The sequence below is a fragment of the Hemicordylus capensis genome, chromosome 2 (assembly GCF_027244095.1).
Source record: "Hemicordylus capensis ecotype Gifberg chromosome 2, rHemCap1.1.pri, whole genome shotgun sequence".
In the NCBI taxonomy this organism is placed as follows: domain Eukaryota; kingdom Metazoa; phylum Chordata; class Lepidosauria; order Squamata; family Cordylidae; genus Hemicordylus; species Hemicordylus capensis.
This window is the reverse complement of record NC_069658.1, coordinates 346,018,374-346,040,246: the sequence shown is the minus strand read 5'-3', so window position 1 is coordinate 346,040,246 and position 21,873 is coordinate 346,018,374. Positions and strand designations below refer to the sequence as shown.

General features: G+C 41.6%; 1 protein-coding gene across 5 annotated transcripts in view; it reads left to right on the top strand.

Moving 5' to 3' along the window:
* The window catches only part of MYOT (myotilin), a 64,179-nt gene that overhangs the window by 5,812 nt on the left and 36,494 nt on the right, over positions 1-21,873 (top strand). For all 5 annotated transcript variants that reach the window (XM_053294005.1, XM_053294004.1, XM_053294003.1 and 2 more), the window contains exons 2-6: positions 11,585-11,657; positions 11,744-11,870; positions 14,390-14,449; positions 16,886-17,027; positions 21,498-21,521. In XM_053294005.1, the coding sequence (XP_053149980.1) occupies positions 11,650-11,657; positions 11,744-11,870; positions 14,390-14,449; positions 16,886-17,027; positions 21,498-21,521 (361 nt within the window). In that variant the 5' untranslated portion in view covers positions 11,585-11,649. The remainder of the gene's footprint in view (positions 1-11,584; positions 11,658-11,743; positions 11,871-14,389; positions 14,450-16,885; positions 17,028-21,497; positions 21,522-21,873) is intronic.

Here is a 21,873-nt window from a genome sequence, read left to right as displayed (position 1 = left end):
GCAAAAAAAGAAGTGATTCTGGCTTCCTAACTGCTTTCGGGTGCAATTTAAGCTGATGCTTCTTCAGGAAGCCTCACACAGCTTCACCCTTACATGGCTTAACTCTTGGGAGTCCTTAGGACAATGAGCTAAGTTAATGGTTCCCAATATATTGTTACTATTACTATTATATAATACAGAAATAATATTTATACTTCTATTTATAATGCTAATGTGTGTGTATGTGTGTATATGATTAATGTTATTATATACTATATATTTATTACATATAAACAAATGGCTCAGAAACTGTGGCTGAAGTATTTGCAATAAAAGCACTGAGGTTTGATGCACCCAAGTCAGCACATGCATGTTTACTGAACAGTATATGGCAGGAATTCCAAAAAGGGGGCAAGACCTGAGACTTCTGAGTGTGGAGAGAATATAACTCAGAGTACAACTCATCTTTATTTTTATTTCTCCATATATACTGCTTTGGGGACATTTTTGGAATAGCGGTATATCAATATTTGTCCTCATCGTCAGAGCAGGAATGTTCAGGTCAGATGATCAAATTAATAGGTGGGTGCTCACTAAAGAAAATTCTGTCGCTGGATGTCAGAGCAAAATTTCTTTGATTGCAGCTTAAGAATGCCTCACTCCGATCTGGGTGCTGAGAATATTGTATGACTTTTTATATTAAACTGAGAGAGTAGAACCCATGTGTACAGAGAGCTAAAACATGTGATTTAGACTCGTACTACAGAAATTGGACTATGTGGTCATGTGGAAAAGCAAGTGCTCTAGTGCTTGTCTAGCAAACATTTCAGGGCTGCATGATGGACAGCAATGCACCACTTCTTAACAGAACAGCAAAAGTATGGAATCCAGATCATAGCCAATGACCTCGGAAAGGCCTGCCTAGGCTGTGCATTTCAGAAGAATGGATGTTTTCCCCGCTTTCCTTTCCCAGGGTTAATTTACCACTTTGTGGGGCATATGGGTTTGTGTTTTCCTGCAAGTTACAAAGAAAGCAGAGACGTATAGACCCATGCTGTACATAAGACCAGAGCAGCAGAACATTAATAAGGACATCCAAAGGTCCATTTTATTTTGAATGATAGTAGCAACATGGGCGTCTGCAAGACCTTGCTGAGGAGTGGTGGTGGCAGCAAAAGCTGCATTCCTAACCTGGGAGTAAGCCCCACTGAATTCAATGAGATTGATTCAATCTGGTGGGTGGGGGACTGTCCCTGTACTCCACTGTTTTGAATGACAGGAGCAATAACAGTAATCATCAGAATAAACTACTCCAGAACAATGACCTTTCTCAAAGTTGTTGCACTGTCGAGTTGGTGTCAACTCCTGGTGACCACAGAGCCTTGTGGTTGTTTTTGGTAGAATACAGGAGGGGTTTGCCATTGCCATCTCCCACGCAGTATGAGATGATGCCTTTCAGCATCTTCCAATATCACTGCTGCTCAATATAGGGGTTTCCCATAGTCTGGGAAACATCCCAGTGGGGATTCAAACCAGCAACCTCTTGCTCCCTAGGCAAGTTACTTTCCCCCTGCACCATTTGGTGACTTTCTCAAAGTAGCAAATGAAAACATTTCAAACATATTTGGGAGGAGGAATCATGTATGTGTTTTCAATAATGTGAATAGTTTATCCCATGAAACTGTTTGCTAGGCACCTAGAAAAGAAACCTTTTCAAGATTACAAAAAGGCAAGCAAAAATGTTTTTGATAATATTTTGAGGTTTGGCTGTGGAGAAAGGGTGGGGAATTGTCACAATTTTTTTTAAAAAAATCTTCTGCTCATAGAAAAAAGACATGACGTTATTTCCTTTTAAAGAAGCAGCATGCAACAGAATTAGTAGGCACTGGCTCTAGAAGAGAATTTGAACCTAGAGAATGGACTGCTTCTGGACCAAAGGTCTCTTTATTTTAGAGACACAGATGTACCCATTCAAAAATTCATAAGCCAAATTATACAAAATAAAACTCAGGAGTTAATTTTTGCACTCTCCACTTTATTATCTCCTACACTTGCCTTTGTTCTGCCTACCTTCAGTGCAGAGCAGCTTAATGGGGAAGTATACTGAACTTTTTATAGCTTTCTGACCTGTGGACATGAGTTTCTTGGCGTTCTCTTCACCTTCTTGTTACTAACATGAGCAAATATTATTCCCTGAGCTGCCAAAAGAGAACACGTTCCAGGGCATCTCCTTACATCCTTGGGGAACCCACTAACAGAGAGAGTCTGCAAATGTGATAGGGGAACGACGTAGACTAATTGCTATCATGCAAGAGGAGAAATATCCTTCTTAGAAGCAAGAACATAGCGGAGGGCAGTTCAAATTCAATTAATCTACACCATCATTGCATGGGTCAGAGCAAAAAGCATGTGGATCCAAGATTTTATTGCCTTGCACTCGTGGTTCATTTCTAAAAAGTGAAATGCTGGGGCTTAATCCTGCTGGGAAGTCACACCCTCTAGCCTTGAAGCCCAACCCCCTAATCCCACAAGTATGAGGGCTAGTTGTGAATACATGGTGATAAAGAAGGTGCCCTCTGCCGTTGCTCAGAAGTGATTAAGTCATTATGTTGTGGTATTTAAAACAGGACCCAGGACAGAACCCTGACCAAATTTAACCCTTCCTTGTACTTTGGTCTGCACTCTACTAATCAGTGGAATCCAGTTTGTTACAATATACTGTGCAAACTACAGTGCAAACATATGTAATCTATCCAGAGTACTTACTCCCTGGTGCCTGCCTATTCTCATAAAGCTACCTATGCTCAATCTGATCTCCATCTCATTCTTCCAGTCCTCCCTATGTTATTTTCTCAATCTGAAATAAACTTTCCCCCCCTACCCCTTCTTAAGAAATACGGACAGCCCAGCCAAATTAACTGCCTTGCAGCTGTCTGTGAGCAAATTTTGCCTTATTGATTTGACTTTTTAAAAGCCCTATGTGTGTGCTTCCAGCAATCTCTAAACATCTCAATCATCACAAGAAGAAGCAACTATGAGCATTGATCACACCAAGTGCTTGGCAACAGCAATTGACAGCCAGGCAAATTCCAGGACCCAGAGACCAGTAAGGAGGCCACCAAGAACATGCAAAGAAAAATAAATCCTGGACCCATATTTTTCCTTTAGACTGCTTCCTCTGTCGTTGAATGAGTTCAAAAGGCAAATCCTTACCACTAGGAGGCTCCACAAGAATAAAATCTTAGGAAAAGTACTTACTCTTCTTTAAAACAGTTCATCATGGGACCTCCCATCAGCACCACCACCACTACCCTGGATTAGCAAACAATTGTTTCTGTATTAATATAACCTTCTGCTTAGATATATGGTGACTTTTTCATGACAATTAACTCACAATAGGGGCAAATATTCAGCAGGGCCATCATTCCCAAGACTATTTAGAGTGCAGAGAGAGTGTTATTATAAGGCTCTGTTGCGTAGTTCCCCTGCATGGGTACTTGCACTCAAAAGTGCCAGTTTCCAGTTGTCAAATTATATGACACTTCTTCTATTCTTAATCATGGGATTAGGAACAGAAGTGATAGAGCATTTTTAGTGGGCAACTATGTTCAGAGGGATGTTTTCTTAATAAGCAAGACACTAAGGGGCCTTGTTTTAAAACAACACTGGTTTTGTTTGTGCTTTAATCTGGGGCAGTTGTCTCAGGTGATCACCAAGTATTATGCTTTTCTTCTTCCTTATGCTTTACATTCTTATTCTGCAGTGAAAATAGTGGATAAATGAGGAGTAATTTTACAAAATTGCTTGCCACAGGAAATTGTGGTGGTCCCTAACAGACCATTCCTAAATTATTGATGTAGTAATCCTTCAGGGGCTAATGATGATGACTGGGGAAAACAGAACACTTTCCTATCTTTTCTTTTGTTGTTGTTCCTGGCTTTTTTGTTTTCTTGGAATCCATACTCAAAATAATTAGACCCATCCCATTTTAAATGACAGAAAAACAGATAATAAAAGTGAGAGAGAGCTAAATTAAACATAACGTTTTTGTAACCTCAGCAGTTTGTTTTGCATCATCGGTTGTATTGAAACTATTTATTGCATGGCTATGTGAAATATGAGAACTCTGGCCAAACCTTTTGCTTTCCCAAATAAATGCTAATGCGAAATTGGTCACAGATAATAATAGATAATGGTGCAGCACCTATGTTTATATCAGTATGTATTCATTTTTAAAAGATTTTTTTAAACCAAGCTTCCATTCAGTTTATTGGTTTTGAATCACACCATCTCTGTGTTAAATTCAGTACTTATTTTCAGAGTCACATTCAGTATGCTTAATGTTCATCTTTTTTCCATTTATCACATTATGTTCCATGACAGCCTAATACTTTCCTGAAAACAGGGCTAAAGCATTTTTTAAACTGTCCACTTACTTCTAACCATTTTAAAAACTATTCCACAAGCTGCACAAAGTACAGAAGCCACTAGTCTTACCAAAGAATATCAAAGTCTCTCAAACCAAAATATATCTTTTCCTTGGCAAATTCTCCATGCTGCTATTGTAAGCATTTAAACAACTCCTTTAGAAAAGTGATTGTCTCCGCTGATGAGTTAAGGGGTGGACATATTGCGGATGAACTACCTGTAATTTTTAATTCCCAGACTTAGGGCATCTAAACTGAACAAGGTCATCTAAAGGCATTATTGTCTCTGCAAAGAATCCGTATTTTGTGCCCATTCAAATCCAGGAAAATGACTTTTTTTTTAAAAGCATTAAAAATTTAGTAACCCCAATAAGATATTAAAACACTGCACAATACAAATGCTCAGCACTCAGACAATCTTTGTTAAAACATAGCAAGACTGCTAGGTGTTTGAATGTGATTTTGCAGAATCCACCACATCTTAAGTTAGTGGAACATTTTGCAGCAGATGGACATGTTTATTTAACAGCACAAGACACATCCATGCATTAGAATGAAACCTGTCTTACCTCTTTACCAGGAGGTTTCAGAGATTCCTTTCCCACCCCACCCCCACCCCACTCCAACAGAGTTTATTTCATATCTGCCTGGAGAACTGTTTGTTGCTAAAACAGATTAAATAGACTGCTTACTTTTCAGATCTCTGGCTAAGTACTCCATGGAGCCTTCATAATATTTTCCTAACCCTCCCTGTATTACATTTGTCCCTGTACTGGAGATAGCATAATTGTGCAAACATTTCAGCTATTCAGGTAGTCGTCATTATTGTTTGTGTCAACAGCATGATCAGTATGTACCTTGTAATATTCCTGGTGTTGGGTTGCAAAGGTCCCCCTCTCTTCATCTCACAGAATCTAATTCAGTCATCTTTGCTAAGATCTAGAGTTACACGAAGTAAAGGTTGCCATTTACATGGAACACTGAGGTTGCCAAAATGACTCCCTTAGGTACAGTCTATGCTATTTCTTCTTTCAAGGACACAGCCAGTACAATACAGAGGTTTCTGCCAGGGCAAATGAGAAACTCTTCATGAATTGATGGCTGCATGGAAAGAAGCACCCTTTTTTCTGCTTACAGTTCATGTGAAATTCATATTTCACATGAAATATGAATTTCAAATTACCAAACGTATTACCAAACGTATAAATATGTAAAATTCATATATTTATATGAAATACGTTTGGTAATATTATATTGATAAGGCTGCTCTTGAATAGTGTGAAATTATGCAAAAGATACTTTATTTCTTAGGGCCACTGATGGCAGGCTGATGAACCTTCTGTTATCGAAATTTGACAACTAATTAATTTCTAATGACCAAAATCTGCCAGGAACGTTTATTCAGGAACGCTGTTCCCCCATGCCAGAAAAGTGGTCAAGGCTATGATTACTCAGGAGAGGCTGAAATCCTCTTTGTATAAACTCAAAAAGTATCTTTAGTTGCTGCTTTACATGTTCCAAGTATGAGCAATAGCATTCAAAACAGGCTTCATAGCTGTGCAGTTTGTTTAACCTGCTTAATAGATCTATTAATTTCAGTGGGATTTCCTTCGAGTAAGTTGGTTAGGAAGCTGGCCACTAATTTTGCAGTTTAACCTAATCTTTGTTGCACATTCAGTTTATTATTTCTGATGTCAAGCTGTATGTAATGAACTTCTCTTGCCTCAACAAGAGGAACAGATATAGCAAAAGATACACCCTTTCCTTTTTACCTCTAGTTCTGAAAGGGATTGGGGCGGGGGTGGGTGGGCTGGGTGTAAGAGAGACACTGAATTATATAAGAAAGATTTACAGGAATTTATTGTAGCGATTAGACATGTTTTAATGCAGTATCTTCACAACATTTACACACCAAGTTGCAGTTAAGCAGGCAACAAGTGCTCTCAATAATAAAGAGGGCATGCTGCAGAGCACAATCAGATCCTTCCTTTAATTATCCATCAAAATGAGGCTCAGCCTTTGGCTCTAGTGGTCTCATAACCTCCGGAGGTCAGAGCTGATCCCATTGTTAGCACACCTGCTGCTCAGCAAAGATGGTGGGATTGGAGTGAACTACCTAGTTTATTGGGGTTACACTACATCCCTTTCATTAGCCCCATGAAGGAGGAGCAGGAGGACAACACAGGGATTTTTTTTTTTTAAAAAAACCCCTCTATCCAAGCTGCCAGCCTGAAGTGATGCCTGAATAATCCACCACAATGCTTGAGAGCAGATCATCTACCCGTCTTTCTTCCTTTAGACCTAGTGACAGGAAGCTCCTTGAAGGTCCCAGAAACTTGACTCATGGACCAGTACAAATCATTGACATACTACTTCCCTTTCCTACCAAACTCCAAACGATCAAGGGTTTGTTTGTTTGACTTGTTCTGAAGCAAAGTTTGTTTTACTATGTTCTGAAGCAAGAACTTATACTATTTAATTATTTGAGAACTAGGGTGATATAAATATTTATGCATAATGCTTGTGTTTCTGATATGGTAAAGCTTTTGCTTAGAATTTACACACCCTTCTATCCATCACTGGATAACTTGCCACTTGCAGGATAGCTTATCTCAGAGTAACATTCAGCTCTCATGGGAAACCACTCTTCTCTGCAGCAGCTATCTTACTGCAATACCTACCTAGTTTATGGCAAATGGAAAATAGTCCAGGTGTAGTCCTAATGAACAGAAAAATATTCAAGTTTGAAGCTGATAAAACTAAATTAGAGATAGATGCTTTTAGGGTGTTAATTATCCTACAAAAGTCCCAACACTTGCAAAACCAAGCTCTATTTACGATGTCCAAGGTATGCTTTGCTGTGGCTGTCTATATTTGTACAACAGATGGAACTGGACTTTGTTCTAAGAGACCTCTTTTCTTTTTCTTTTACTGTTGCAAAAAGTTTATTACTACAATTTGCTTCACTGAGACTCCTTTTTTCGGATGTGCTGGAAGGTCCCCATGGCTCAAAGACTTATTGAATGAGAAAGTTATTTGTTTAATTGTACAGGTGGCCAGATAAAGATGAACTTTATCTGACATAGCATCTGGATTTTGGATCTTATTGGATTTTGCTCCCCAGTAAGGGCTTTAAAGGAAAAGCATTTCCCAGTGACTATTATAACCGTTTCTATACAGATGACGCAGTGATTTTATCATGGACCCCAATTGGCCTCAAGAGAGGCCTTAATGCTTTGGTGTCCTACTGTGATTCACAGGCGATCACCATAAATTATGGTGATCAAGGTGATGGCTTTTGCCAACAAACCTAAGAAGCGGTGTTGAATGGACATAGACTTGAACAGGTATCACAGTTTAAGTATTTGGGTATAGTCTTCCAGACCAATACTAGGAGGAATGCGCACAAGGAATATACAATGCAAAATGCCTCAAGGGCAGCAGCAGCTATTAACTCCTTTCATAGGAGGCAAGGTGCACAGTTTGTTCCAGCTGCCCTTAAACTTTTTTCGGCCAAAGTCCAGCCTTAGCTCCTTTATGGAGCGCAGCTAAGTATCAATTCCAACCTTGCCAGGCTGGAGGCAATCCAATCAAAGTTTTTGAGAAGTGTGCTCCAACTAACCTGGGGTGTCCCCAATGCATTTCTATGATTGGAAGCAGGCTGGATTCGGGTGGACACAAGTGTTTGGCTGGTAATATTTTAATATTGGCTGAAGCTGATTTTTCAGCCAGTAGGATTAGCATCCTTAGTGTAGAATGATACATATAGGTCTAGGTGGAAATATTATGTGGAGAAGCGGTTGAATTACTATGGCTTCTCCAGCAATGCTTTGGTTGTCTTGGGCTATGGGAGAGTGAGATCATGTCTGCGCCAACACATTATGGATATGGATAAACAGATGGACAGAAGCCAGATAGGGGTTGACACCTATTTAGGTAATCAAACATCACTGTCTGGCCCAGCAAGATACTTTAATAAAATATTAGTACCTAGTTTCCGGAGGGCTCTGACGCTGGCCCGGTGTAATGCCTTAGAAACAGCTGTCCGGGAGGGGAGATACTGTAAGATCCCCTATAAGGAGCATGTCTGCCCTCGTGGTTCTGGGGAAGTGGAGTCAACGGCTCATGTTATCTTGAATTGTCAGTTTTATCGGAGTTTGCGGGAGAGAGATATAAGTCCTTTTTAACCACATACCCCAGTTGTTCTGAGCAGTTCTACCTGGAATTACTTTTGACAGACCATTGGGATGTAGTATCTTATAACATGGTGAAGTATTATTTTCTGGCTAATAAGACTAGGATAAGAAATGTTGAGAAGCGAGATATGGGGTTGGATTGAACTAAATTTTAGATTATTACAATGCATGGAGCCTTCTATTTTATGTAAGGGATGAACTTGGGTGTTATGATTCTGTTTTATGTTTCAACAGTTCATTATTTTATTTGACCAAGTTCGCTTTTATGTAAAGCTCGCTTTTATGTAAAGCTTTTCTACTTTGTATTTTGCTGGTCGAATGACTGTAACAATAAAGATTTGATGTGATATAACTGTTTCTTGATAAGGTTGCAATTCTCCGAACTGAACAGACAGGTCTCAGCCCTTCATTTCATTTTCAGGGGTTATTGTCATTTCTAAGGTTATTGCCACTTGCAAAATAATCGTTTATTCATCTTTGCTGATGAATGGGACGGGCTCATTTCCTCCTATTAAACCTTACTGCCAATAGTGCTTACACTGATAAAATTTGCACCAGTTTCGCATATTAAGTAAAGATTTGTTGTCTTTTTACAAATTGGTTCCTGCCAAACATTATTTTGTTCCTGAAAGAGTAAATGCTATTTGGATTCTTCTTCTTCATCATCATCATCATCATCATCCAACATTTTAAGGAAAAGGTAGACCAAGAATCTACTTGGAAAGTTGGTTTATAAATGTTGGCTGACATCGAGACTATCACTACACTAGCGCAATGAACAATCTTGGGCACACACAAAAAGGTTATGGAGCTGCGTAAAGTTGCTTGTGCAGCAAGGATAACGGAGCAGTATGTAGGGATATGCACGAACCGAGGTTTGTGCACAGGTCTGGCACCGAACCGGTTTGGGCAATGTCCAAATCAGTTTGGTGCCACTGGCGTGGAGGGGAGGGAGAGCGCTGAGTAGGATCTTTAAAAAGGAGAGGAGCAGGTAAGGACCTACTCTCTTCTTTTTTAAAGATCCTGCTCACCTCTGAACCTGTGCACGAACCTCAGTTTGTGCACATCCCTAGCAGTACGTGCAGGGGCATAGCAAGGTTGGAGTGGGCCCAGAGACTAGATTTTAAAATGGGCCCCTTGCTGATATACACACACAAACACACTTCACAATATATAGTGCACTCACACTCACATTCCCATTATGAATACGGTGAATATCTAGTTCACATTGAATCTAGTTTTTTTTTACTCTCTGCTACTGACGATCTCCAAGAGACTCAACATAATTCATTGCGGGTGCAACACGGGCGGGTGGGGAGTCATGTGACATGCCTCTGGGGGGCCCCTTGAGGCAGTGGGGCCCCAAGACAACTGTCTCCCCTTGCCTAATGGTAGTTACGCCCCTGAGAATGTGGTTGCCTACTTCTACCACGGGTTGTGCACCTTGTTGCACAAGTGTGACACGAGTGTGGAATGGAAACATTCAGCTTAGTGTAACTAGCTTTCACACATCCTTGAACCAGAACATCCTTTGTACTGGTGCAGCATTTGTCTGGATCAGCCATTCAGAGTAAATAATATGGTAGTCCTATCGATACATATGTTACATCCAGCCCCTGTTGTAATCATGAGAACCAGCATAAAATCTTGGACAAATCTTACCTCTTCGTCCTGTTTTAAGAAATTATTAAATACTTAACCTCCCTCTTTTGAATTTCCTCCTTGATGTTTTCTTTGAATTCTTTGAATATTTTCCTACTTGTGGGTTCATTATTATAAAGGTTTTGCTTTAACTTTTTGCATCCTCTTAATCTTACCCAGCTAGTAAAATTCTCTCTTTCCCCCCTACAAATCTGTTTTCTTTTTTTTCTCATTTTGTTTGGAGTTTGTAAGCCTGGGGGCCTGCCCGTTTCATTTCTGTGTACCTCACCGAATATATTTTAGCACTGTTTTCAAAGAATAGACCATGATCACACTGCCTAGCAGTTTCTGTAATATGAGACTGCAGCCTGCATGGTGAAGTGTGGCATCACTGCAGCCTGGAGTAGAGTCAGTAGAGTGGACTGGTACAGTTTCAGTAAGACTATTCTACATGGCACAGCAGCTAACAAACACACTGAGCTAGAGTGAGCGAAATAGAGAACTGGATTTAGGGCTGTGAAGCCTAGATGGAACATAAGAAACTGCCTTATACTGAGTAAGACCATTGGCCCATCTAGATGATGATGATGATGATGATTACATTTATATCCCGCTCTTCCTCCAAGGAGCCCAGAGCGGTGTACTACATACTTGTTTCTCCTCACAACAACCCTGTGAAATAGGTTAGGCTGAGAGAGAAGTGACTGGCCCAGAGTCACCCAGCTAGTTTCATGGCTGAATGGGGATTTGAACTTGGGTCTCCCCGGTCCTAGTCCAGCACTCTAACCACTACACCATGCTGGCTCTCTATAGATAATGTCTACAGATTGGCAGCAGCTTCTCCAAGGTTGCAGGCAAGAATTTCGAGAACCCTCCTACACCTTTTAAGAGCCGCATTATTAGCAGTTCAGTCAAGTGCAGCTTCTTCCATCACTGTGGGAGGAAGGAAGAGGCCTGAATAACTTCCTGACTTCCTTCCACCACACATATTGAAAAGAGAGAGTGCCTCTCTTCAAGTCTGGAATGACAAGCTGTGGCGAAATGCAGATGCATGTTTAGACCCAGAATTCCTGGAGGTCATCAAGGCTTGTACGATAATACAGACTGAAAAGTTAAATCAAAGTACTCTGCAACCTGTGGGAGAGGCTGGCATGTTGCAGTTTCACCTCCATTTGCGCCCTGTGGCAGGGCTGCCCGTGATGGCACTTTCCATCACATGCTGTCTGCTGCTTGCCATTCAGTTTGCACCTAATCTAGAAAACTTGCTCATTGCCTCCTCTCAAGGGAGAGAGAAGATCATTCCGTTTAATATATAAGCCTGATTTATGTCGTTTCTTGTAGGTTTATAGAGAAATCCTGAGCAGGCTCTCCCTTGTAAGTGCTGGCACACTGGCTGGGCCAGAGGAATGTCACAGTAAGTGCCAAGTTTGTTATGCATAATCACCCCGTAAAATATTCCTTGCTCCCAATAAGCCTGCTTCTTGTTTGTTTTTCCTTTAGGACCAAGCGGAAAACCACCAGTCTTTCCCTGACTATTGGTCCAGCCAGTCAAAAATCTAGCAGCAATAATCAAGCATGCCACAGTTATTCCACTTTAATTCACCCACTATCCGTTGACCCTCAAAGAGTAGGTTGAACATTTAATTTGATCTTTGCATTAATTTCTTTTCTTTCTTTCTTTCTTTCTTTCTTAAAGTAATGTTCCTAAAATATCTCGCTCCAGGATGAAACTCTACTTTGCACTTATTGGTTGATTCCTCCTCCCATTTAAAACATTTTGGCTGGGTTTTTGGCATCAGTCAATGGGAGGATTAGAAGTAGTCATGTGGCTGCCCTGGAGCTTAGCCATTTGTCATATTCTTCCAAAGACATTTAAGAAAGGACAGTTGGATCAAAGCAGCTACTTAGTATAGAGATGGAGAATTCAAAACATCCAGGGATTTAAATGCCATTCAAGTGGGGAGAAGTGCGAGAGATTACATAGGTTTCTTTTTATAAGATTATGCTAAAAGCAAAAGTATGCTCAGCTTTCACAATTATTTATGTTGCTTTTTACTTAAAGCAACAGAAAATGACCAGTTTCCTTGAAAGGGTGGGGAGTACTGATAATGATTTTGTAATGTCTATTTGTTTTAAAATACAGAAGATAAGTATGGGGACACCCCCAGATAGACTGCTAGCCTTTAAAGATGCATAGGTTCCCCTGATAGCAAACAGCTTCCAAACAGAAGGTTACAAACTGTTTCTCTGGAGTCCCCAACCAAGGTGATGGTATCAGCCCTCAAAAACAAACATCTTCTAGCCACTAGGGTCCAGGACACTGAATAAGCATCTAAAGCAATAGTAATAAAGCAGTAATGCCTTGATGAAAGGTCATATCTTCACTTGAAACTATTGTGTTCCTGGTACAGTATATTTGACTGTGTCCAAATCTACAGCAGCCAGCATAATTCACCATGATTAAGTTTTTAGAACATTCTAAGATAATTTGATGACACCGTTCTTGGTTTTTACCAAAGTCTCCTACTAAATCCAGGAGCACTTCCTAATTCCAGAAGCCCTAATTGTGCCTATTCTAGCTCAAATACTTACCAAAAAGAAAAGATGGTCTGTAGTCACTAAGTTCCAAGGCTCTGGGTCTAGTTTACCTGCTAACAGACAATGTGGCTGTCATCACACATGATAAAAAAACCTCTTCCTGCATACAACAGTTTGCCATACTAGCTAGTCCATTTTTCATTATGCTACATTTTAACTTCAAGTGGTCAAATAGAAAAAATGATAGTGGCACAGTAAAAAATTGCCTGATCCATGTGCTCAACTACTGTGCACCAATGACTCACCATGTAGTAACTGCTGCCGTGTGGAACAATTTAAAATTACTTCCAGATGGTTGCCGTTGTATTGTGTAAACTGACTCCAATTCTTCAGCCCTTGAACCATTTTCTCCAGAGTAGTCCTACCGGGCAGCAGCAATATAGGAAGATGCTGAAAGGCATCATCTCAAACTGTGCGGGAGAAAGCAATGGTAAACCCCTCCTGTCTTCTACCAAAGAAAACCACAGGGCTCTGTGGGCGCCAGGAGTCAACACAGACCCAACAGCACACTTTACCTTAGTCCTCATTTGATGGCTTGAGAACTATCACATAGGTTGAGGATTGTAACACAAATTATTGCAAGAGAAATCTGCTACAAATAATAATTCAAACATCATTTGTATACCAACTTTAGTATACAAAGCACACCATAACCCTTGCAATATTTGTTTTCCAAATAGTCATGCCAGTTAAGTTACTTCATTTCAATCTTGCAGATGCTGACATTCGGCTGAGTGATACAACCTGCCTAAAGCCATCTCTTGAGTTTATAAATTGGAAGGAGTTTAAATCTCAGTAACATAGGTCCCCACATCCCTCAGATATCAGAATAGATATTCTATCTGGATATTTCAGTGACTGTCATAGCAAATTTGGAGAAGAGTTACCATTGAGAGATCTGTGCCACCAACTATGCAAGCGTGACCTGAGACATGTACGACATGCTTTGAGTCTATACTGGAGTTTCCTGTGTTTAGGCTGTGCACTAAGACACAACCACAAGGAGTAGATCAAATAGCATAGGGGAGGGAGTACATGTGCAGCACTGTGCATAGACTTCTGCCATGCATGCCACTATGCTGACCCTCTAACAACCCCAGTATGCTGTGCAAATTGCCATGGGGTCAGCATGTGTGCTGTGGTTGTGGGGATGAAATTGGCATATCCAGGACACAGACATCCAGTGCTTCATGGGGGAAAACCTCTAAAACTGTAACTCATTTAGCCAAGGCCATACAGTTCAATTGGCTCTAATAATACTCGTGTATAGCAGTACACAAGTGTTATTAGAAACAACTGAATTGAGGCCTTGGCTACATGAGTTATGGTTTTAGAACTTCCCCACACGAAGCACTGCATGTCTGTGTCCTGATATACTATTCAAAAGATTTCTTCCCCGCCAGCATGCCTAAAAAGAGATCTCCAGGGGGGAGGGGGGTCTTCATCATACTCTCATGTGCAAATGGCAGATAACATTCCTAAGACTTTTTCTTTCCTATACATGAAAGAGATTGTGACTGCAGTGTATCCCCTTTCTTTAACATCCAGATGCAGAGATCAAAAAGCCAGACTGGATCGTCCTATGAAGCAGCTCCTCTCTTTATAAAGGTAAGCAGCATATATATTTGTTTTCTGCCTTTCCATTGCATAATGAAACACTTAAGGCACCTAATATATTAAAGAAAAAATAATATCACAGTGTTGTAAAAAGAAAGAAGAAAACAAGCATCAAATCTGAAGAGGGAAAAAAAACATGAAGCCCTCCCAATATTAATATATTTCATTTTTACTAAGTTTTGGTGAATGATTTGGTTATTTTTGCTCTGCTTTAATAGGTATATGCAATGTCGTTCCTGCAATGATTTCAATAAACATCAGTCTCAGGGAGGGACCCTCTTGCACAGAGCCAACTTAAGGGTCAAATTGCACTTTACACAGACATGTACATCAGTACTCTGAAAAAGTTCAAAGATGTTCATTATATTTTACTCTGATTGTTCAAAGACTGAGCTTTGGAATACCAAACGGGGTCTTAGCAAAAAAGTGATGAAATGGGGACTGAAGCCTAAATTGCCCATTACATGCAAACACATGTAGCATTTGCCCAACAGCCATTTTATAAAATAGAAAAAGTTGCTTTCAGTCAGGTTAATCAGGAGCAGATAAGTGGTATGAAGAAGGTTGTTCAACCTTTCATCTGGCCATTGTTTCCCGTTCCAAATTCAAATTCCCCTCTCCACAGGTTTTCCACCACAGATTTTCAAATCCATGTTTGCCTCAGCAATTTCCAGGTAGGAATCAGCCAGGAGAAAAATGGGCTAAGTTCCCCAGCCCCTTCATCTCACCAGAATGATTTTTCCAGACAAAAAATGGCTTTGGGGAAACCCTACCCCTCTACACTCTGCTGCATCTCATCTCCAAATTACTAGGGCAAGCGTGGACTTGAAAGCCCATGGTGGAAAACCTGCATGGGATGCAGGGAAGGGTGGAACTCCAAGTAGGAAACAGTGAGCAAATTAAGGGATAAGCACCCCTCTCCCACCACTTCTCTGCTTCAGATCACCCCTCACTGGAGTGGCTTTTTCCATTCTACAAGAATTGCTCAGTAAACATTATATGAATTTGCTTGTAGCTTGCACCTTAAGTGGCGTAGTGGGGAAATGCTTGACTAACAGGCGGAAGGTTGCGGGTTCAAATCCCTGCTGCTACTATATCGGGCAGCAGAGATATAGGAAGATGCTGAAAGGCATCATCGCATACTACGCAGGAGGAGACAATGGTAAACCCTTCTGTATTCTACCAAAGAAAACCACAGGGCTCTGTGGGTGCCAGGAGTCGGAATCGACTTGATGGCACACTTTACTTTACTTGGGGCTCAACCCCCATTTATCTTGTTATAAACAGTTCAACTACACACATATAAAACAGGTATAAAAATCATCTCTGAACATTTGCAGAGTTCTGTTTTCCTCTCCACTGTAAGGTATAGAACTTTCCTTGATTTGTGAAGAAAGTATGAAGAACAAACTGAAGAAAACAGTTTTATTTAGACCCACCAAGGCAGGCTGTAGAGGCCTAGTTTCTCTCTCACAGAATCTCCTGCAAGGCCTGGCCTGGATTACTCACGAACACTACCTAGTTAGAACTACAAGCAAAACATGACTTCTAAACATTACACCTAATGAGTAACTACATTGCCTGTCCTCATATAGATGTGGCAGGGCATTCAGGTCTCAGAATAGGAGTCTGCAGTTTCCAGCGGGGGCTTAACTCCTGGCACCTGTCCTATTACAGATTAGCCACTGTTTAACTCCTGAAGCAAAGCAACACCTTCAGAAGCCCAAAGATTTACTCATATAATTCAAATATATTCCAAAGCAGAGACTAGGAATGACCAAGACGTGCCCATGCTATTCAGGACAAAGAGGAAAGTCTACAAGAATTGCTCAGACGAAACTGCCTGTTTGTCAAGCAAAGCAGATCACACAGACAAGATCCTGTGGTCAGCCAGTAGTCTGATTATGGAAATTTTTCACATCTACAAATATGTTTATTGGAAAAATCCTCAACATGAGAGTAAAACCCATGCATTGTGCCTTTTTCATTCTGCCCCTAAGAAAAATGATTTAGTTCTTCATCAAATGTTCGTCTTGTCCAATATTCTATCTCCAGTCATGACCATCTCTGATATCTCAGAGGAAGGAATGGGACCAAATTAAGAAAGAGAAGAAAATAATTCTTTGGGATATCAACAAACTATTACTATCATTAATTCATCCAGCTTCGCTTAGACTCGTTACATTCTTCATCTAACGTGGTTCAAAAGAACACTGTTCCAGAATTTGATTTCTTCACTTTGTTAGGCTCAGTTTATGAAAGGAATAGGCATCGGGTTTTGTTTGCTTTTGACCTCAATAACTTTCCCATTCCACGGTGTATGAATTCCCATTTTATCTCTCAAGTAAAAAACCTTTTAGCTGAACTTAAGTGTGTGGAACTCTTTTTGTAATGCATCAGTTGAACTTTCCCTCCACCCTCCCTCAGGGTCTACAGAACATCAGAGCCACAAAAGGCCAACTGGTAGTCTTTGAATGTCGAATTCGAGCATCACCCACTCTTAAAGTTCGCTGGTACAGAGAGAACCATCAAATAATGGATTCTGCAGACTTCCGAATATTAAGAAAAAGTAGGCTCTTTATTCTTTTTCTGTCTGTGATACAATTTCTGTTTTTTAAAAGGCAGTTATGTCTATTGTTTCTGTTAGTTGCATTTTATTTCATACTTTGGTCAATAACAAGTTGCCATCTATCAAAACTGCAGTGTTGAGGGTAGGGAACAGGCGAAGTGGATGCCACCAAGCATCAATCTGCCACATTCCCTCTGAAAGTTGCAAGATCCTTCTGATAGTTTCAGGAGTGACTTCTTTATTGATCCATAAAGCTGCCTGGCATGCCGAGGTTGTGTACACAACCTCGCTAGAGAGGGTGGGTGGGCTGCAGGGAAGGCAGAAGTACGCCTGTATTCCCCGACAGGCGAGCAGCCACTCCCCTCCCCTCCTCTGCACCGTGCACCTACACAAGTGGCACGAGCGCAGGGGCTGCTCTCGTTAGAACAGCTACTGCAATTGGCACGGCTGCTCTTTCCCTCCAGATCACTGCTGGAAATGGAGGAGGGCCAGGGGGAAGTCGTTTAACCCAATTTCCCAGTTGATTGCTGGCCGTGGTTAAGCAATGTCCACATGTCCGTTTAACCTCGGCTAAATGCTGGGTGTGTAAGTAAGGTTTGGCACAGGTGCAGTGACAGGAGCAACCTCTCTCCTGGCACTTCATCTGCGCAACCTAACTTAGGCTGGGCTGCCCTAGCCTGGGTTAGGCTGCATGTGTGACTAGAAGGAGACCCTGCTAGCCTCCCTTCATGGCCCTCCAACACTCTCCAAGGAAACTCAGCACGCTTTGGGTACACTGAAGGAGTTGATGAGTCCTGAACAAGTTGATATTCCTCGACCTCTTTCTAAGGTCCAGTTCATACATTTATCCAGGCAACCCTCTTTGTGTAGTGGAGGAGTAGGTGTATACGTGCCACTTAACAGATGACATGGCCATTCACGTGGAGATCTGTATACATGGCCATTCAAACATGAAATTCTTCTCCTGCCCCCCACAAAAGGTGAAAATTGTGTCAATCAGGCTTTGGTACATATGGAACTCTGCATGTAGTGCCTTTGTCACACATTACTATAGCCAGATGTGGGAAGGGGAGGAGCATGTATCTGCTACGCCAGCACACAAATTACTACTACCCGAGGTCTGAGGTGCCAGAGAGCCTTGAATGTCCGGCCTCTGTGCTCCTTGTTCCCAGCCAGACCAGCATCAGCTACTCCTTCTGCTTGTGTTGTTTTTCCTGCTTGTTCCAATCATGAAACTGAGTCCATGGTCAATGCCATGGATCTTTTTCTCCTGACAGTTGCTTTGAGGGTTATTTCTGCTTTCTTCAGCATGGTCCTCAGCCTCAGGTCTCACGGAAGCTCTCTCTCTGGGACCTATTCAAAGTACTCAGCTTCTCTTCCCAATGTCTATTTCTTTCTGTTAGCCTTCTACTTCACTACCTCATCTCTCCAGATTGCAGGTTTGCTGGTCTTCACACATTTATTTGAATACTGTGAAGTCTGAGCCACAGCTACTAGTCTCAGTGTAGAATTTGGGCTGCCGTTTTGTGGGTGCCATATTTTGCCCTAATTTTGATTTCCTGACTATGTATAGGGTATGCAGCTTTTGTTTAAGCCCTGAACCCCCAGTCTGTGTTTCCTCACATGTCCCTTAACTTCAGTAGCAGAGCCAGACCAGCAGCGGCCCATGTCCAGCCGCAGCGGCAGCCCTGCTAACCCCACCCCCTACGTCTGACGTCAGATGTGGGTTAGCCATGACCCCGAGTCTGACATCGGACGGGGGCGTGGTCTGGCTCCTGAATGGGGCTCCGCAGCTCCATTCAGGAGTTAGATTCAGGCCAGCGCTGCATTCGCAGCGTGGCCAGGAGTGGCTCTTCCCTGCCTTAAAGGGAATTTTGTTTTGTATTGTATTGTATTTAATTTTGTATTGGCATACAGGTTTTTACATGGCAAGTTTCAAAGTAAAAACCTAAATATTCAATGGCATTTTGTCCAGATAACAGACAAAATGATTTAAGGAATAATCAATTAGAGGCTGCAATAGGAAGCTGCCTCATACCAAGTCAGACTATTCATCCATCCATCTAGCTCACTATTGTCTACACTGACAGGCACTGGCTCTCTAGGATTTAATGCAGGGAAATTTCCTAACCCTACTTGATGATGCCAAGGAATGAACCTGAGATCTTCTGCATGCAAAGCATATTCTTCCACAGAGCTATCCTGCACATGATTAGGCTGCTTGAATCTCATTGATTTCAATCAATGGGGAGTGTGACCCTGTTGGTCTCCTGGATCTCTCAGTGGCTTGATCCTCTCGGTCCTTGGTCCTTCTGGACTGCCTGAAGGGGTTGGGGGTGGGAGGAATTGCTTTGCAGTGGTTCCACTCCTACCTCTTGGGTAGATTCCAGATGGTGTCGCTTGGAGTTTGTTGCTTTTCAAAGCGAGAGCTATTATATGGAGTCCCACGGGGCTCCATTCTATCTCCAATGCTTTTTAACCTCTACATGAAACCGCTAAGAGAGATCATCAGGATATTTGGTGCTGGGTGCTATCAGTATGCTGATGACACTCAAATCTATTTCTCCATATAAACTACTTCAGGAGATGGATTAACCTCTCTAAATGCCTGCTTGGAATCAGTAATGGTCTGGATGAGGAAGAACAAATTGAAGTTGAATTTTAAAAAGGTGGAGGTATTCGTTGTGGGAGGCTGGAACTTAGGAACTGGTTAAGAATTGCCTATTCTGGATGGGGTTACACTCCCCCGAAAGATCCAGCTCAGCATTGAGCTGCCTTTGTACATAGTTCGGAAACTGCAACTGGTGCAGAATGCAGCAGCTAGGTTGGGGCCACCCATAGAGACCACATTACTCCTTTTTTAAAAGAACTATACTGGCTGCCAGTTAGTTTCTGGGTAAATTACGAAGTACTGGTTATTACCTATAAAGTCCTAAATGATTTGGGCCCAGGGTATTTAAAAGAGTGCCTTCTTTTTCATGAACCCTGCCACCTATTAAGATCATTGGGGGAGGTCTGGTTGTGGTTGCCACTGGCTCGCTTGGTGTTGACCCCAAACTAGGCCTTCTCTAAGAGTTGCTCCAAGGCTCTGGAATACACTCCCAAATGAAATCAGAATCTCCCCATCTCTGGGTTTTTAAAAAGACAACTTTTGAAAACACACAATTTCATCAAGCTTTTAGTTTGTTATGTTTTAAAGTTTTATTTATGGTAATTTAAATCTGTTTTATATTATTTTTAGGTTTTAGATACTGTTTGTTTAAATTGTAAACTGCCCTGAGATTTTATATAGGGCAGAATATACATGCATTAAATAAATAAAATAAAAATAAATAAATTTAAAGTAGCTGAAGTGTGAGCAGGATTGTAAACTTAATAATTAATCACTAAATATCTACTCTCTGGACAAAATGCAATTAAGCATTTCGGTTTCTAGGAACCTGACTCTATGATGATTTTCAACTGATTTCCATGGGATTGCCTCTAAGGGTCACAACTAGATGTTACTTTAAGCATGTTATTGGGTCTAGCATACTTGGTTTTTATTCAGTAAATAGCAGTCAGATTGTGCCCTTGTGGATTGGGACCATGACCTGCACGGAGGGGGTTTAACTTTCTGCCCACATCTCCCAATCACAGAAGCGCCTGCCATCACAGATGCGGCATTTGTCTCTTCAGACGAACACCGGCTTATCTGTGAGCAGTGTGTTACCATGAATGACTGATGGTCTGGGGCAGGACTTCTGGCCCTGTTTTACACACTGTACTTGTGTACAGTGCTTTGTGGTAACGTCTGTAGAGGGCTTCAGAGGACAGGTGGTTGCTACCAACCTACATCCCTCCTACTTCCCTGGTAATATCTAGTAAAAGAATCGGACAGGCCCAGCTGTCACTCTGTCTGCCACTACGGGGGGGTAGGCCTGCTCGGCTTACCCCTGGCCACCAACCCTTGGCCGCGCACATGACAGCTGAAATTATGGGGGGGGGACAGTGGGGCAGGAACGGAGTGGCTACAGGAGGCTCCTCTGGCCATTTGGAGGCCCCTCGAAACTTGGAGGCCACAGACCAGGGCCCCAAGAGTAAGAGCGCTTCTGCCCAGGCTACCTAGGTATGCCTGTCTTTAATATTAGTGTTGTGCTAATATTGGAAGGATCTTTTAAGAAAGCCGCACTGCGACCATTAAATCAAGTCTGTACTTAATTGCTCCTTCATTAGAACAAAAGAATTAAAGGGGGCGGGGGGAGGCAGGGGGAAAAACAACCTTATATGCAAGACCTCCTTTTTTCCCCAGATATTGATCTGGTACAATGCAAATCCTGGCACAGCTGCTCTGGCTGATGGTTTTAGTCCATAACCAAGTTGCAGTGAATCCTAAATAAAAGCTCAGCTTATCTGTTCTGTATTCAAGAAAATATTACAACTTACCAAGTATCCACAATTAAATTCTCTTTTCCCTTTTATTTTATACAGAGGCTTGCTTATCCATGGTCCCTGGTGAGTATTTTTTAAATAACCCCAGCCCTCAGTCTTGATGTAGTCACACAGAACTAGCCATGTGAAACAACTTGTGATCCTCAAGGAGGATCCTCGTCTGCTCTGCAACAAAAGACACATCCAGTCATGAGACCTACAGGTAGATGCGCACAGCCATGCAGATATGGATCTAGATGCATATCTGTATCAGCTGCACGCACAGAATTCTGCTTCAGTACACAGATCGGGCATGCCTGGTTCTTGCTGGGTCTGGGTAATAATGTTTAGTTTAGCAAGTTATATCTTATATTGCCAGTAAAAGGTGCTGTCTGTGGCCTTCCATGTCAATATGTGACAAGACAACAAGCATCCA